General features: G+C 44.3%; 1 protein-coding gene across 1 annotated transcript in view; it reads right to left on the reverse strand.

Moving 5' to 3' along the window:
• LOC119971581 (mucin-6-like) overlaps positions 1-19,092 on the reverse strand; it is a 246,839-nt gene that overhangs the window by 186,484 nt on the left and 41,263 nt on the right. The window contains exon 7 of the mRNA XM_038807348.1: positions 943-1,080. Coding sequence (XP_038663276.1) covers positions 943-1,080 — 138 coding nt within the window. The remainder of the gene's footprint in view (positions 1-942; positions 1,081-19,092) is intronic.

Here is a 19,092-nt window from a genome sequence, read left to right on the forward strand (position 1 = left end):
ATTCTATGAATTCAATGAAAGGTGGTGTTTTCTCTTGTGGAAGGGCATGATTAATATAGTGGCCAAGAAATCGATCAGGGAATTCAGAAAAAAATTATTCACCCAAAGAGTGGTAAAATGTAGAATTTACTATCACATGAGGTGGTTAAAGAGAATAGCATGTTTGCATTTAAAGGAAAACTTTATGACAAAGAACGGAATAGGTAGTAGTGATTGTAGACTTAGATGAAAAAAGATGAGAGGTTCAAGTGGGGCATAAACATTCGCATGGACTGGTCGGCCTGAACGGCCTAGCTCTATGGTGTACATTTTATGTAATCCTAAATAATTTTATGTAGGAAATATCAAACAGTCTGGGTCTCTATTCTCAGAGAAAAATGAAGGTCTGAAGTGTAGTTAGAATATTGAACTTGCTCCCACCAGGAAGGTGAACAACATAGATACATTGATGGTAATCCAGACAAGCTTGTGAGATAGAATGTAATAGAAGGATATAATTCTGATGAATGAAGATGAGTGGGAGAAGGCCCAGTTGGAACATAAACACCATCATGACCTGTTTCTGCACTGTAAAAGATGGGTTATAATTGATAGCATGCAAAGCATTATTCTTGATGCAGATCTATAAATGATTTTAATACCATACATTTCATTTGTGTTATGATTCTTATTCAATTTCGTCATATTTTCAATCCATTCTATCTAATAAAGCTGCTGCATGATTTCAGATCATTGGGATTTTTGCAGTTCCTGATTGGACAGACCCACTCCTTTCCCGATACTCTCAATTAATATTCCAATATTGTGATCAAGAAACATGGTAAAAGTGGTGCCAGGTAAGAAATGACAGGAAACCGGAAGCTTTCATTCATATTTAAAAGTCTCTGAGTGACTGTCTTTCTAAGCATCAATACTTAAAAGAAATACTATTATATCACTCACCATCTGTGGTATCAAAAAATTTCATCTGTACAGTAATATACACCTGGAAAACTGGACTGAAGTAGACTTGCATCTTCAGGCCAAATTTGGTGGACATCTGAACCCAGGTAGCAGACTTTCTCTCAATCTTAATGCCCGCTGAAAGAAATACAGACCATTAAAGTCATCACAACTTGTGACATGACCAAAGAACAAAAGATTGGACATTCTTTTTTTCTAGGAACGGTGACTTTAGACTCAGAAGTGGCATCAAAGGAAACACACTGGAGCAATTCAGCAACACTGAGCCTGACGATGGTCTGAACTCAAGAACAGAGAATGCTGGAAAAACTCATTAGAACTAACGTAAGAAATGTATTAGTCCTAATGAATAGCCAAACAGACTCAAAACATTAACACTGTTTCCTCTCCTGACAGATGCTGCCTGACCTGCTGGGTTTTCCCAGTATTCTCCGTTTTTGTTACAGATTTCAGCATACACAGTACTCTGCTTCCTATGATTGTATTAACGTGCTTGCTTTCCACCCCTTACCCCATTCACTAGGGTTCTTTATCTAAACCACACAGTTGTGAAAAAAATATGTAATTCGTGAAAGGCCCGGGGGCTACAAACAGTCAGGTGCAGAGTTAAAGGGCAAAAATTCAAATCAGCAAAGTTCACCAATAAACTCTTAACATACTGAATTTTCATTGCTGTGTATGTACTTATTTTATACAAGAGTTAAAATTAATTTGTTAATGCATCTCTAAAATAAAGGAATGTTAATTGCTGCATGTTGAGGCTGAACTTCAACCCTAATAGAGGAAAATATATCAATACAATAATAGTGTCACATAATCAGTGTTTTAGAATGCAGAATAAAGTGCATATGAAATGAAAGCAACTGTCTCGGACAGTGGTACGTATCTCTCCTTTCTGTTGTGTGTAATCATCTTTCCTTTCTTGGGGTTACACCACACAGCTCTTGGACTATTCTACAGAGCACTCCTTTCCGATGGTGTTATACCTTGCTCATCTCGAACATTGTTGCACATCACTCCTTTCCTGCGTAGCTACACATCATTCTTCTCAGACTCCACTTGCCAGTGCTAACTTGACACCTTGGCGTCAGAGAGATGGAAAATACCCTCCCAACAATTGCCACCAGGGTGCTGAGGGAGGTCCTTCATGGGAGGTAGGTTTCAGGGAGGTTTGTGCTGGGCTGGAGGGTTTTTTTCTGGGATGGGGTTCGTTTGGCTGCTCTCCCCATCTGCAGCCTTTAAACCCTTCAAGCAGTCAGCCAGTCTGAAAAATTTAAAGTTTTCTCATAATAAAGTCAAACCGTGTAAAAGGTCTGACAGTATGCCAAGTTCAAAGGTCTGTGGGATTGGAGGGGGGGCTCTGTATGTACAACATTTCTAGTTTGGTGGACAGGGTGAAAGCTGATCTGGCAAGGGGAGATGGTCTCCCTCTGTCACTGGTGGGTCGGGTACAAGCAGTTAAAATAAATGTGCTGCTGCGATTCCTATTTATTTTTCAATGCCTGCTGATTTTCCTGCCAAAGGCATTTTTTAGAGAGATTAAAGGAATGATTACCTCGTTCATCTGGGGAGGGAAGGTGGCCAGAATTAGAACGGTGCTACTACAGAGAGGAAGACAAGCAGGGAGTTTGGGTCTTCTGAATCTGATGTATTATTACTGGGTGGCGAATGTGGAGAAGGTACGAAGCTGGGTCTGAGAGGTTGACTCCCAATGGGTCAGAATAGAGGAGAGTTTGTGCAGGGGGTCGGGATTGAAGGCGTTGGCGACAGTTCCGCTCCCGACGGTCCTGGGGAGGTACTCAGGGAATCCGGTAGTTATAGCTTTGTTGAGAATTTGGAGGCAGTTTCGCCAGCACTTCGGGTTGGGGGCAGGGTCAAGGGAAATGCCGATTCAGGGGAACCATAGATTTGAGCCAGGGAAGTGGGATGGAAATTTTCGAAGATGGAAGGAAAAAGGAATTAGGACACAAAAAGATTTGTTTCTTGGGGGTTGGTTTGCGGGTTTGAAGGAGCTGGGAGCGAAGTATGGGCTGGAGCAGGGGGAAATATTTAGATACATGCAGGTTCGAGACTTTGCCAGAAAGGAGATACAGAGCTTCCCAGTAGAGCCGGCTTCCACATTGTTGGAGGAGGTGCTGACGACAGAGGGACTGGTGAAGGGGGTAGTATCGGTGGTTTACGGGGCTATTTTGGAGGAGGAGAAGGCGCCACTGGAAGGGATCAAGGCAAAGTGGGAGGTAGAGTTGGGAGAGGGTATGGCGGAGGGGCTCTGGTGTGAGGTGCTCCGGAGGGTGAACACCTTCACCTCGTGTGCGACGTTGCGGTTCATACAGCTGAAGGTGGTGTATAGAGCACATCTTTCAAGGGCGAGGATGAGCCTGCTCATTGAGGGGGTAGACGATGTGTGTAAACGTTGCCGGAGAGGGGGGTGGGATATGTTTTGGTCCTGTCCAAAGCTGGAGGATTACTGAAAGGAGGATTTTAGGGTAATATCTAAAGTGGTGCACGTGAAACTGGACCCGGATCCTCGGGAGGTCATATTCGGGGTGTCGGACCAGCCGGGGTTGGAAACGGGTGTGGAGGCAGATGTTGTAGCCTTCGCCTCATTGATTGCCTGAAGGCAGATCCCCTTAGGGTGGAGATCAACCTCTTCACCCTGTGCCCTGACATGGTGGGGGAACCTGCTGGAATTCTTGACGTTTGAAAAGGTCAAATTTGAATTTCGGGGCAGGATGGAGGGGTTCATTATGTACTTTTGAGAATTGGATTACATTGAACATTATGGGGAGGGGCTGGGAGATTTGGGGGGAGAGGGACTGTATGTGTTAATGGTGACTATGGGTGTTTCCTGATTCCTTTTTGTCATTTGTTTGTGTTAACATGCGGGCTAATGTTTGGGGTTTGGTGGGAGGATGGGATCGTTGCTATTGATATGGGGATTGACATTACATTTAATACTGATTATTGTTTATTGTTGGGTGTAAATTTGGGAGAAAATGTGAAAAAGGTGAATAAAAATATTTTTAAAAACAAGTTTAAAAGTCTGTGAGATTAAATTAAAGTAATCCCTTTAAGTAGTGGAACTCTTTGAAGTGATTTTTGCACATTCAATTTGATCCCCCTTTGAAGTATCACAATCTGTGAAAGCTTTGATTTGCACTGTTTACATTCAATTTCATGCCCCATTGCCTGCTAGAAGCTTCACGATTGACAGGTTAAGGCAGCTTCAAAGGGGGATTCATATTATTTATAAAGCTCTGCAGGGATCCATAATTCAGGGTGTTTTCCAAACTGTTTTTTTTAATGAGCCTCTTTGTTCTGAACTGTTTCCTTGAAAGTGAAGGAAGGACTCACGACCTGAGTCCCTCCGGCCAACGAAAGTCCCTCTGATCCCCGCGATCCATGATGGAGCCCCCTCAGCACCCTGGGGATAATTTTGGGGCAGGGGGGTACCTACTCCCTTGCCACCCCTCGGTGCATGTTCCTGTGCTGTAATTTTCTTTGTTCTTCTTTTTGTTATGCACCAAATCACACCTGTGACTCATGTGGGGGTGGTGGTGGTGGTGGTGGGGGGGGGGGGGGGGGGATCCTTGAGAGGCTGATAAGCCCAATCCTGGAGCGCATCTTCAATTACTCACTTGGCAGGAGTTTCCAACAGGTGGGATCGGTCCTTGGATGCTAAGTCACAGGTATTCCTTTCTCAGGCACCTTTTCCGGATCTCCTCTTGCCGTTGGGTGTTCTCGAAGATTTGTGATCCTTCAATCAGGAGGCTCCTCCAAGTAGGTCTCTTCTGAGCAAAGGTTTCCCAGGTATTGAAGTCAATGTTCCATTTCTTCAGGTAAGCCTACAAAGTGTCTTTGAAGTGCCTCCTTGTCCTCCTATTGTTTTGGATTCTTCCTTGAACTGAGTAAAGATGATTTGCTTTGGCAGTCGGGACTCTGACGTCCCAAGCATATGGGCGGCACAGCAGAGTTGGTTTCAGATGATCATGGCCTCAATACTGGTGCTATTGACTCCTTCAAGGACACTAATCTTAGCATGCCTGTCTTCCCAGCTGATTCAGAGCTAAAGTACATTTAGATACTGCAATGTATTTTAAGCTGTGTTGTTTCCGAGTCTCCCTGAGGTAATGTTCATTCTTAGAAGCCGCAGTGATTACTTCAAATGGTTTAACAAAGTTCAATGGTATATATAAACAATGTGAACTGTTTCTCTGAGAGGTATTGCAGCGAACCATTCATCCACCCCTAAGAGTGTCCTGCCTCAGGGCATTCTGAAATTATGTCAGAGGAGATGTGTGCTAGGATACTATGCTTCAGCAGCTGCTGCTTTCGGAAGTTGAGCTTGTCAATTAACAACTGATCTGTCAAAACCCTCCCCTTCCCCCCCCCCCCTTCCCTCCATCCCTCTCCACCCTACCTGCCCTCCCTCCCCTTCTCTTCCCACTCTTCCCTCCACAACTTTCCAAATTGACAGGACCATTGTGTTTAAGTGAGAATGTATATTTTATTGCAAGAAATTTGGAAAAGTTGAGGAATCTTCAGGTCATTGTTCAGTTGTTAAAGTTAAACATTAAGTTGAATGGTTTCAAAATTATTTGTAAATAATTGTTTTACTAAGAAGAATAAAGAACAATGAACAATACAGCACAGGAACAGGCCCTTCGGCCCTCCAAGCCAGCGCCGATTACGTATCCTATCTAGACCAACCGCCTGCATCCTTCTATATCCCGTCTATTCATGTGCCTATCCAGATAAGTCTTAAAGGTCGCTAACATATCTGCTTCAACCACCTCTCTTGGCAGTGCATTCCAGGCCACCGCCACCCTCTGTGTAAAATACTTCCCCTGCATGTCTCCCCTGAACCTTTCCCTCCTCACCTTGAACCAGTGCCCCCTTGTAATTGTCATTTCTGCTCTGGGAAAAATCCTCCAACTGTTCACCCTATCTATCCCCCTAATAATTTTATAAACTTCTATCAAGTCACCCCTCAGTCTCCGTCTCTCTGGAGAGAACAATCCCAGTTTATTCAATCTCTCTTCATAGCTATCCCCTCCATACCAGGCAACACCCTGGTAAATCTTTTCTGTACTCTAACCTTTTGTATATTAAACTTTACAAGCTTCTGCACTGAAACATCAAAACACACCATTTAATTATGTGATAATTATAAATTAATAAGATAATTGAGCAGGAACGCGGGCAACACAGTTAGCACTGCGGCCTCCAGGAATCATGGTCAATTCGGACCTTGGGTGACTGTGTGGTGTTTGTACATTCTCCCCATGACTGCATGGATTTCCTAGAACCATGGAATAGAGCCATAGAATTCCTACAGTGCAGAAGGAAGCCATTTGACCCAACAAGTCTGCACTGACCCTCCGAAAGAGTACCCTACCTCGGTCTACTCTCCCGCCTAATCCCCGGAACTTAACCTGTACATCTCTGGACACTAAGGAACAACTTAGCATGGCCAATCCTCCTAACCTACACATCTTTGGACCGCGGGAGGAAACCAGAGCACACAGAGAAAAACACACGCAGACATGGGGAGAATGTTCGAACTCCACACAGTCACCCATTGCCGGAATTGAACCTGGGTCCCTGGCTCTGAGGCAGCAGTACTAACCACTGTGCCATTGCTGTTTCCTCCAGATGCTTCGGTTTCCTCCCACAGTCCAAAGATGTGCAGGTTAAGTGGATTAGCCTTGTTAAATTGCCCCTTAGTCTCCAAAGGTTAAGTGGGGTTATGGGGATAGGACGAGGCCTGGGCCTGGGTAGGATGTTCTTTCGGAGAGTCAGTGCAGACTTGATGGATTGACAAACTGATCTAGCTTCAACAGCTGTTTGTGGGAGAGAGTCTGAAACTTCTCCTACCCTGTGAGTGAAGAGGTGCTTCCTAACATCTCTCCAGAATGCTCTTAGCCCTAATTTTTAGACTATGCCCCCTAGTTTTAGAATCTCCGACCAGTGGAAATAGTTTATCTATCCACTTTGTCTTTAGAAACGTAGGATCATAGGAATTAGGAGCAGATTAGGAATTAGGAGCAGAGTAGGCAATTCAGCATTTTAAGCCTGCCATTCAATCAAATCATGGCTGGCCTCTTCCTGGTTTCAAATCCACTTCCTCACCTGTTGCCCACATCCCTTCAACACTTTTTTAATATCGGAAATATATCTATATCCTTCCTGAAACTATTTAATTACTCAGATTCCATCGCACGATGGGGCAACGAGTTCCACAAATTCACCACCATCTGCGAGAAGTAGTTCCTCCTGATCTCAGTTCTAAATCTACCGCCTCTCAATCTATATCCGTGACCTCCATCGCTAGATTTCCCCACAAGAGGGAAACATTTAGTCCATATATACTTTCTCAATCCCATTAAGTATTTTATGCACTTCGATTAAATCCCCTCTCATCCTTCTAAACTCCAACGAATATAAGCCCAAACTGTTTACCGTACCAGCCTCCCCGGACAGGCGCCGGAATGTGGCGACTAGGGGCTTTTCACAGTAACTTCATTGAAGCCTACTCGTGACAATAAGCGATTTTCATTTCATTTCATTTCATTTAATCTTTCCTCATACTTTAAACCCTTTCATCTCCGGAATTGATCTGGTGACCCTCCTCTGAACTGCCTCCAATGCCATCACATCCTTCCTCAAATAAGGAGATGAAAACTGGACACAATACTACAGATGTGGTCTCACCAATACTCTATACCATTGCAACAACACTTCTCTTTTTTATACCTCAGTCCTTTTGCAACAAATGCTAACATTCCATCTGCCTTTTTAATTACATGCTGTACCTGCATACTTCCTTTCTGCACTTCATGAACAAAGACAACCAGATCCCTCTGCACATCTTGAATCTGCCTTCTATTTAGTTAATAATTTGCCTTTCTATTTTTTCGACCAAAATGGATAACCTCACACGTATCTACATTAAACTCCATCTGCCAAACATTTGCCCAATCTCCTAGTTTATCTATATCTATCTGTAAAATTTCTGCTTTCCCATCTATTTAAGTATCATCCGCAAATTTTGTTATGTTGCACTCTGTCCCTACTTGCAGCTCATTTAAAAAATTGTCAACAGTTGTGGTCCAAGGACTGACCACCGCAGCATCCTGCTGGTTACAGTTTGCCAGCCAGAGAAGGACCAATTCATCCCTCACGGTTTGGGGCCTCACGGTAGCATTCGGGGCCTCACGGTAGCATGGAGGTTAGCATCAATGCTTCACAGCTCCAGGGTCCCAGGTTCGATTCCCGGCTGGGTCACTGTCTGTGTGGAGTCTGCACGTCCTCCCCGTGTGTGCGTGGGTTTCCTCCGGGTGCTCCGATTTCCTCCCACAGTCCAAAGATGTGCGGGTTAGGTGGATTGGCCATGCTAAAATTGCCCGTAGTGTAAGGTTAATGGGGGGATTGTTGGGTTACGGGTATACGGGTTACGTGGGTTTAAGTAGGGTGATCATTGCTCGGCACAACATTGAGGGCCGAAGGGCCTGTTCTGTGCTGTACTGTTCTATTCTATTATCCCAACCCTCTGCTTTCTGTCAGTCAGCCAATCCTTAATCGAATCTAGTACTCTAGCCTCAATCCCCTGCAATCTCGCCTTCTGAATCAGTCTTTTATGCGGCACCTTATCAAACGCCTCCTGGAATCTAGATATACCATATCCACAGGTGCCCCATTATCCACCTTGCTGGTTATATCCTCAAAGAACTCAAGCAAGTTTGTCAAGCATGACGTACCATTCATATAACCATGCTGACAATGGTGGATTGAGCTTTATCTTTCCAAATGTTCAGTCAGCTCCTCCTTAATGATTGATTCCAGCAACTTCTCTACTACAGAGGTCAAGCTAATTGGTCTACAGTATCCTACTTTTTGACTCTCTCCCTTTTTGAATAGGGTTGTCACAATAGCATGTTTACAATCCACCAGGACCCTTCCAGAATCCAGGAAATACTGAAATATCATAATCGATGCATCCACCATCTCCACTGCCACCTCCCTTAATACCCTAGGGTGCAGGCCATCAGGACCCGGAAACTTATTTGCCCTTAATCTCATCAGTTTATTCAATTGTCTCCTTTGTGATGGTTATTGCACCAGGTTCCTCTGCATTAACTATAGTTTTTGGAAAATATTTGTTCTGTGCCTCAGCCATCTCAATGTTCCCCATTATTACCTCATCAGCATCGTCCTATAAAAGGCCAACATTTACTCTTTTTTGATAATAATATTTATTATCACAAGTAGGTTTACATTAAAACTGCAATGAAGTTACTGTGAAAAGCTCCTAGTCGCCTCAATCCGATGCCTGTTTGGGTACACAGAGGGAGAATTCAGAATGTCAAAATTACCTCAGAGCACGTCTTTCGGGACGAAACGGGAGCACCCGGACGAAACCCACGCAGACCCGGAGAGAACGTGCAGACTCTGCTCAGACAGTGACCCAAGCCAGGAATCGAACCTGGGATCCTAGCGCTGTGAAGCAAAGTGCCATAATACTATATCTAAAATAACTTGCTCCCTGGTTGGCTCCATAACATATTGCTCTCAGAAACAATCCTTCATACACTATCTCTCTCGAGGCTATCTTTCCAATTTGATTAATCCAGTCAATATACAAATCAAAATCACCCATGATTACCGTAGTGCCCTTCTCACAAGCCCTCAATATTTGTTGGTTTATACTATGCCCTACTCAGGGGCAAATTACTCCTACCAAGGACTTTTTTCCCTTGTTTTTTATATCCACCAGGTCGATTAAACATTTTAGCCTTAGTGCCAATGTCATTTCTTAATACAGCCTTGATGCCATCTTCAACCAATAAAGCAACTCCACCTCCTGTTACATTCTATCCTTTTGGAATACTGAGTACCCTCGGCCATCCAACTCCCATACCCGGTCCTCCTACAGCCATGTTTCAGTGATCCCTACCAAATCATACCCATTTGTCTCTATTTGTGCTGTCAGCTCATTGGCCTTCAATTCTGTTTCCCTGTTAATATCTCAAATACTTCGGTCAGATCACCCCTTAGCCTTTTAAATTCTAGCGAAAACAGGTCTAAATTTGAGTAATCTCTCCTCGTACCTTAATCCCTGTAATACAGGTGTCATTTTTGTAACCCTATGTTGCACTCCTCCAAATATCCTTCTTAAGGTGTGGTGACCAGAACTGCTCACAGTACTCCAAGTGGGGCCGAACCAGGGTTTTGTATAGCTGCAACAAAACTCCTGTGTCTTCATATTCCAATCTTCTAGATATAAAGGCAATCATTCCGTTAGCCTTTTTTATTCATTTTAAATTCAAATTATGGGGCAATTTAGCGTGGCCAGTCCATCCACCCTGCACAATTTTGGGTTGTTGGGGTGAGACCCATGCAGACATGTGGAGAATATGCAAATATGCAAACTCCAAATGGACAGTGACCCGGGGCCGGGATCGAACCCAGGTCCTCGCGCCATGAAGCAGCAGTACTAATCACTGCAAAACCATGCTGCCCTCCTTTTTGATTATTTTCTGCACATGTTCATGACATTTGAAGCTCTAATCTCCTGAACCTCCAAGTCTCTTTGCACATCCATCCATTTAGAAAGTACTTTGCTCTATCCCTTTTTGATCAGAAATGGATAACTCACACTTACTTACATTAAATTCCATCTGTCACAATTTTCCCCATTCACCTACCCTGTCAATCTCTCCTCGTAATGTTACGCTGTCATCTAGGCTGTCTACAATACCACCTAACTTTGTATGATCCAGAAATATGGATGTATGACTTTCTAGCCATAATCCAAGTCATTAATAAATAGTGTGAATAATTGAGGCCCAATACTGATCCCTGTGGTACACCACTAGTTACCCCCTGCCAATTAGAGTAATTATCCATTATCCTCACTCTCTCGCCTTTCACCCAAACAGTTTTCCAACCATGTTTATAATTTGCCGTCAACGCCGTGGGCTTCCACCTTAGTTAACAGTCTCTTATGTGGGACTTTATCAAAAGCTTTCTGGAAGTCCATATAAATGACATCCATTGACATTCCCCTGTCCACTTTCTTGGTCATGCTAGCTCTCCCTGATCAACCGGAATTTTTCAAGGTGTTCAGTTACCCCATCCCTGAATGCAGACTCCAGCAATTACCCTACCACAGACGTAGGCTAACTGATCGATAATTTCCCGGTTCCCCCTTTCACCCTTCTTAATAAGTGGAGTCACATGTGCAATTTTCCAATCCAGAGGGACAACTCCTGAAATAGAGAACTCCTGAATCTAGAAACTCTGGAAGATTATAGTTTGGGTATCTACAATGTGCTCCCCTACTTCCTGTAACACCTCGGATAGAGACCATCAGGTCTTGGGGATTTGTCACTCTTTAGTTCCATTAATTTCCTACTTAGTGATGCTATACTTATGTTAATTGTATTAAGTCCCTGTCCTCTATCGACTATTGACTATTAACTTTTTTGGGACTTCAGGCAAGTAGTTCTGCTTTTGTACTATAACTGCTGAGGCAAAATAATTGTTCAACATATTTGCCATTTCCCCAAGATCTCCATTTTCAGCTTTTAGTGGGCCTACATTGCTCTTCACCGCCTGCTTTCCCTTTATATATCTATAAACTTTTACTCTTATATTATCCCTCACCTCTTTAGTTGTCCATGGCTTTTTTTGCGTGAAGTGAAGCCTTTTTCTCAGGGGTGTATACTTGCTCTGTATCTCGTCAAATGTTCCTTTAAATATTCCCCACTGATTTTCAATTGTTTGACACATTAACAGATCTTCCCAGTTTACCGTAAAGAGTCTCTGTCTCATTCCCATTAAAGTAAGCCCTACCCAAGTTTAAAGTTCTTTTTAAAAATTTTTGTTTTAAAAATTTAGAGTACCCAATTTTTATTTTCCATAAAGGGGCAATTTAGCATGGCCAATCCACTTAACCTGCACATCGTTTTGGGTTGTGGGGGTAAAATCCATGCAGACACGGGGAGAATGTGCAAACTTCAAACAAACAGTAACCCAGGGCTGGGATTCGAACCCAGGTCCTCAGCGCCGTAGGCCCCAAGTTTAAAATTCTAGTATCTGAAACAAGCTTTTCACTTTCAAATGCTCCACTGAATTCGATCATGCTGTGATCACTATTTGATGTGTTCGTGCACAGTTCGGCTAAATTGGGCTTATTACTCATAACTAAGTCAAATACTGCCTGCCCTAGAACATCTCGAACATGCTGCCTGCATCTAGAACATATTGCTACAGGCAACTATCCCGGACACATTCCAGAAATTCACTAACTTTCTTATAGGTGCTTGTCTGCCGCTACCAATCTATGTGTACGTTGAAACCTCCAATTAATACTACTATGACTTTGCTAGATACTTGCCTAATATCTGGCTTTATACAGTCTAGCACCTCAGAACTGCTACAGGGGGTTGATACACAACAACCATTACAGTTTTAGATTTTTTTTGTTCCTCAGTTCCACCCATATTGTCTCCACTGGATGCTTTCCCCATATTATATCCTCCCTCACCACTGACGTGATAGTATTTCTAATTAGTTTAAGGTTACTCCACCCCCTCTACCATATTCTCTGTTCCTCCTGTAAACTGTAAATTTAGTTCCCAGTCCCGACCATCCTGCAGCCATGTCTCTGTAATAGCAACTACGTCACAATCTTCAACTTGCATTAGCGCCTGCAACACATTTATTTTCTTCCTTACACTCTGTGCATTTGGATATAGAACTCTTAATTGGGCTATTCCCCTGATCTGTCCCTCAGCACTGATGTTTTATTTGGTTGTTCATTATTTTTAGCTGCAGTCCCTGAAGTTCATTTCCTGATTATTTCTTTACTCTCTGCCCTACTACTTGTATTTTGGAACTGTATGAAGTTCCCCTGAAGCTTTCCCCTCCCCTCCATTTGCTATTTTAAAGTCCTTGTGAACACCCTTTTTATCCTTTCTGCTGGAACATTGGTCCCAGATCAGGTGGAGATAATCCCAACAGTTCAGATCGCTCCTGTCCCAATAGTGTTGCCAGTGCCCCATGAAATAGAACCTCTCTTTCCTGCACCATTCCTTTAGCCACATGTTTACTTCCCTAATTTTCTCATCCCTATGCTAATTTGCACGTGCCTCAGGTAATAATCCAGAGATAGTAACCCTCGAGCACCATGATGTCAGTCATCAGGAAAGTGCTGCAGTCTATCGTTAGGAAAATCTTAACAATGCACTTTGAAAATTACAGTACGATCGAAGTTAATCTGGTTTCATGAAAGGAAAATTGTGTTTGAGAAATTTATTAGAGTTTTTTGATGGTGTAACTAGTGGGTAGATGAAGGAGAACCATATATATAGAGCATTCACTTAGATGCCACACAAAAGGGTCACACACAAAGTTAGGAAGAAAGGTAAAGATTCATGAAGTCAAGGGTAACATTAGTATGCATAGATGATGGGTTAATATATTGGAAGCAAGAGTCAGGATTAATAGGGAATTTTCAAGTTGGCAGGTTGTACTGTGAAAATTACTTTGGTCAGTGGGATGGGAGGGCTGCCCTATGATGAAGAGCTGAGTAAATTCTCTGGAGTTTATTTTTTAGTATAATCTTTATTGTCACAAGTAGGCTTACATTGCAATGAAGTTACTGTGAAAAGCTCCGAGTCGCCACATTCCGGCACTGTACAGACAGTGACCCAGTCGGGAATTGAACCAAAGACCCTGGCGCTGTGAAGCCACAGTACTAACCACTGTGCTACCATGCTATCCAGAAGATGGAAAGGTGATCCAATTGATACAGGAGCCTTTTTTCTGGAGGCTCTCCTTGAGATTTTCTCCAGGGCTAATTTTCGATCTTTGGGGGATAATTTTTGGTTTTCAGTGGCCCCTTTTTCATTCTCACTAACTCCCTTATTAAGTGATACAATGGCACAGCAACATTAGCATCTGTATTTTTACTGACTTTTTAATGATTTCTTTCTTTAGATAAACAAGGTAACAAGGTAGCATAAATACCAAAGACTTTATGTGTGTATGTAAGTGGGTACCATCCACAAGATGCACTGCAGGAACTCACCAAGGTTCCTTAGGCAGCTCTTTCCAAACCATGACCACTACCATCTAGAAGGCCAAGGGCAGCAGATATCTGGAAACACCACCACCTGGAGGTTCCCCTCCAAGTCACTCATCGCCCTGACTTAGAAATATACCGCCATTCTCTCACAGTCACTGGGTCAAAAATCCTGGAATTACCTCCCTAACAGCACCAAAGATGTACGTACACCACATGGACTGAAGCAGTTCAAGAAAGCAACTCACCACCACCTTCTCAGTGGCATCGGAAACTACAATGGCAAACACAGTCCCGTCAACCCTGCAAAGTTCACCTTATTAACGTCTGGGGGGCTTGTAACACATTTGAGAGAGCAGTCTCACAGACAGTCAAGCAACAGCCTGATATTTTAATCCTCACAGAATCATAAATAATGTCCCCAGCACCACCATCACTGGGTGACTCCTGTTCCACCAGCAGGGTAGACTCTGTAGATGTGGTGGCAAAGTGATATACAGACAGGAGGAAGATTCCCTGGCAGTGCTCAACATTGATTCTGGAGTCTCATGCCACCAGGTCAAACATGGGCAAGAAAGCCTCCTACAGGTTACCACAAATCATCCTTCAGCTGATGAATCAGTGCTCCTCCAAGTTGAACACTTCTTGAAAGAAGCACTGAGGGTGGCAAGAGTGCAGAATGGGTGGGGACTTCAATGTCCCTCACCAAGAGTGGCTCGGTAGTACCACCACAGACTGAGCTGACCGGGTCATAAAGGATATAGCTGCTATACTGAGTCTGCAGTTCGTGGTGAGGGAATAAATAAGATCAAAAAAACATCTGTCCATGTCAGTATCAGTAGAAGTAACTATCGCACAGTCCTCGAGGAGACTAAGTCCCTTCTTCACATTGAGGATATCCTCCATTGTTTTGTGTGGAATAAACACTGTGCTAAATGGATAGATTTCAAACAGATTTCAACTCAATAATAATAATACAAGACTGGGCACCCATGAGACCATCAGCAGCAGCAGAATTGTATTCAACCACAATCCATATAGCCTCCTGGCTCACACTACCATTACCACCAAGCCAGGGGATCAACCCTGATTCAGTGATGAGTGCAGGAGAGCATGCCACGAGCAACACCAAGCCGACCTAAAAGTGATGTGTCAGCCCTGTGAAGCTACAACACAGAAACTACTTACATAACATAAGCAGCACCAAATACGCAGAGGTAAGCAACGCCAGAACCAACAGATCAGATTTAAGCACTGCAGTCCTGCCACATACAGTGGTGAATGGTGGTGGACAATGGAACAATGCACTGGAGGAAGTGGCTCCGCAAATATCCCCATCCGCAATGGTGGAGGAGCCCGGCATTTCAGTGCAAAAGATGAGACTGAAGCATTCGCAACAATCTTCAGCCATAAGTGCCGAGTGGATGATCCACCTCGGCCTCCTCCAGAGGTCCCCAGCATCACAGTTGTCGGTCTTAATCAATTCAATTTACTCCATGTGATATCAAAAAATGGTTGAAGGCACTGTGGGCCCTGACAATATTCCGATAAAAGCACTAAAGACTTGTGATACAGAAATGGCTGCGCCCCTTGCCAAGCTGTTCCAGAATAGCAACCACACTGGCAACCACCAAGCAATGTGGAGAATTGTCCAGGAATTTGTTGCACACAAAAAACAGAACAAATGCAATCCAGTCATTTACTTCCCCATCAGTCTACTCTTGATAATCAGTAAAATGATAGAAGGCATCATCAAGTGGTATCGAGTGGCACTTGCTTAGCAATAAGGGGAAGCATGGTGGCACAGTGGTTGGCACTGCTGCCTCACAGCGCTAGGGACCTTGGATCCATTCCGACTGTGGGTGAGTGTGGCATTTGCAAATTCTCCCCTTGTCTGCATGGGTTTTCTTCGGGTGCTTAGGTTTTGTCCCACAGTTCAAAGATGTGCAGGACTGGTGGATTGCCAAGTTAAATTGCCCCCTAGTGTACAAATAGGTTAGGTGGGGTTACTGGGTTATGGGGTGGTGTGGGGGCATTGGCCTAGGTGGGGTGGTCTTTCAGAGTATCAGTGCATACCCGATGGACCAGTGGCTTCCTTCCGAACTGCAGTGATTTTCTGATTCTGTGAACAATCTGCTTAGTTTGGGTTCCGCTGGGGTCATTCATCCCCTGCCCAATTTACAGCCTTTGTTCAAACATGGACAAAAGATCTGAGTGCCAGAGGTAAGGTGAGAGGGACTTCCCTTGACAACAAGGCAGCATTTGACTGAGCATGACATCAAGGCGCTCTGGAAAAATTGCAGTCAATGGGAACCAGGGGGGTAACCCTCTGCTGGGTTGAGCTCAACAGAAAATGTTCCTGGTTGTTGGAGGTAAATCGTCTCAGCTCCAGGACATCATTGCAGGTAGCGTCTAGGTTCAACCATCTTCAATTGCTTACTCAGTGAACATCCTTCTTTCATAAGGTCAGAAGTGGGGGTGATCGCTAATAATTGTGTTCAGTACCATTCATGAATCCTTGGGTACTTAAGCAGTCCATGTCTAAATGGAGCAAGATCTAGACAATATGCAGGCTTGGGCTGACAAGAGATATGTAACATTCACGCTGCACAAGTGCCAGGTATTGACCATCTTCAACAAGAGAATCTAACCATTACCTCCTGATTCAATGGCATTACCATCGCTGGATCCCCCACAATCAGTACCTTGGGGATTACCATTGACCAGAAACTGAACTGGACTAGCCATATAAATACTGCAGCTACAGGGGTAAGTCAGAGGCTACGAATCCTGCAGCACGATACTCATCTCCTGACTCCCCAAAGCCTGTCCACCATCTACAAGGCACAGTCATAGAATTTACAGTGCAGAAGGAGGCCATTCGGCCCATCGAGTCTGCACTGGCTCTTGGAAAGAGCACCCTACCGAAGCCCCTACCTCCACCCTATCCCCATAACCTAGAAACCCCACCTAACACTAAGGGGCAATTTATCATGGCCAATCCACCTAACCTGCACATCTTTGGACTGGGAGGAAACCGGAGCACCCGGAGGAAACCCACACACACATGGGGAGGACGTGCAGACTCCACACAGACAGTGACCCAGCAGGGAATCGAACCTGGGACCCTGATGCTGTGAAGCGTTTGTGCTATCCACAATGCTACCGTGCTGCACTCTCCACTTGCCTGGATAAGTACAGCTCGAACAACACTCGAGAAGCTTACATGATCCAGGACAAATCAGCCTGCGTGATTGACACCCCATCACCAAGGATTCAACCACTCCACCACTGATGTATGGTGTCAACCATGTGTACCATCTACGTGGGCAGCACGGTGGCGCAGTGGGTTAGCCCTGCTGTCTCACGGCGCCGAGGTCCCAGGTTCGACCCCGGCTCTGGGTCACTGTCCGTGTGGAGTTTGCACATTCTCCCCGTGTTTGCGTGGGTTTCGTCCCCACAACCCAAAGATGTGCAGGATAGGTGAATTGGCCACACTAAATTGCCCTTAATTGGAAAAAATGAATTGGGTATTCTAAATTTTTTTTTTTTAAATGTGTACCATCTACAAGATGCAAAGCAGAAACTCACCAAGACTCCTGAGGCAGCACCTTTAAAACAACCACTACCATCTAGATGAACTAAGGTGGCAGGCACATGGGAACACCATCAACTTGAAGTCCCCCTCCAAGTCACTCACCATCCTGACTTGGAAATATATTGCCGTTACTTCACTGTCCCTGGGTCAAAATCCTGAAACCCTCTCTAACAGTACTGTAGGTGCACCTACACCACATGGACTGCAGCTGTTCAAGAAGGCAGCTCATCACCACCTTCTCAAGCACAATTAGAAATGGGCAATAAATGCTAGTCTACCCAGTGACACCAATATTCCATAAATGAGTTAAAAAAATTACTTATTTTTTAAATTGGCACATGAAAATATCAGATGTAAGCAAGTAAGAAACATTTTGTGCCAAATAACTGAGATGTACTTCTACAAACAAAAAGCGATCACCCTCGGTACCTTCTGTGGTCTGTTAAAATTCACAGCTGATGCACTTTCATCACATATGTACCAAGCTAAAAGATTTCAGTCAGGCAGAGTGATAATACAAGGCAGCAAGGTGTCACAGTGGTCAGCACTGTTGCCTCACAGTACCAGGGACCCAAGTTCAATTGTATCCTTGGTGATTGCCTGTGTGGAGTTTGTATGTTCTCCCCTGTCTGTGTCGGTTTCCTCTGGTTTTCTCACACCATCCAAAGATGTGCAGGTTAGGCTGATTGGACATGCTAAATTGCCCCTTAGTGACCAGGGATATACAGGTTAGGTAGCAGCAGTAGGGCGGGGGAATGGACCTAGGCAGAGTGCTCTTTCAGAGGGTTGGTGCAGACTCGATGGGCCGAATAGCCTCCTTCTGCACTGTAGAATTCTACGATTCACTGCTCAGGCCCACACATTCAGACCCTGTCACAACCTTGCAATGCCAGGCCACCACCATCGCTGTGCCACTCGATGCTGCTGACTGTGCCTGTGAGATCACAGGTACTAGCAAGTTATGATTGGCTTGGATCTGGCCAACATAAAATAGGGATCAGCACTTAGGGTGAGGGAGGCTGGGGTAATCCAGCTTCCATTCCCTTCCTCAGGCTATCTGGTAGCAGTGGCTCTGTGTTCATACTGGTGTCCAGCTGATAATTGTCATATCAGCTCAGTGAATTGACATCCATTTCTACTTTTCAAAATGATTCTTAACCACAGTAAGGGTGGCTGTGCTTCCAGTTACTGTCAATTGCTAGCTTTTCAGTGGTCAAGGATCTGAGGTGTTTTCAGACTGTTTGGGTTACTTTCCTGCTGTTTCTCCAATCACAGGCTGCGTCTCTCCTGCATTTGCTGCTGACAGGCTCAACAGCATCTCACTAGCAAGGGAAAGGAACAGCTCTTGATTGAGAGGTAGCTCCTCAGAATTTCTCACCTGTATGGATACGGTGGGGTGGGGCAATTTTTCTTTTATTGGTTGCCCCCATGATTGAAATTT

Source organism: Scyliorhinus canicula, chromosome 9 (genome assembly GCF_902713615.1).
Source record: "Scyliorhinus canicula chromosome 9, sScyCan1.1, whole genome shotgun sequence".
NCBI classification, from domain to species: Eukaryota; Metazoa; Chordata; class Chondrichthyes; order Carcharhiniformes; family Scyliorhinidae; genus Scyliorhinus; species Scyliorhinus canicula.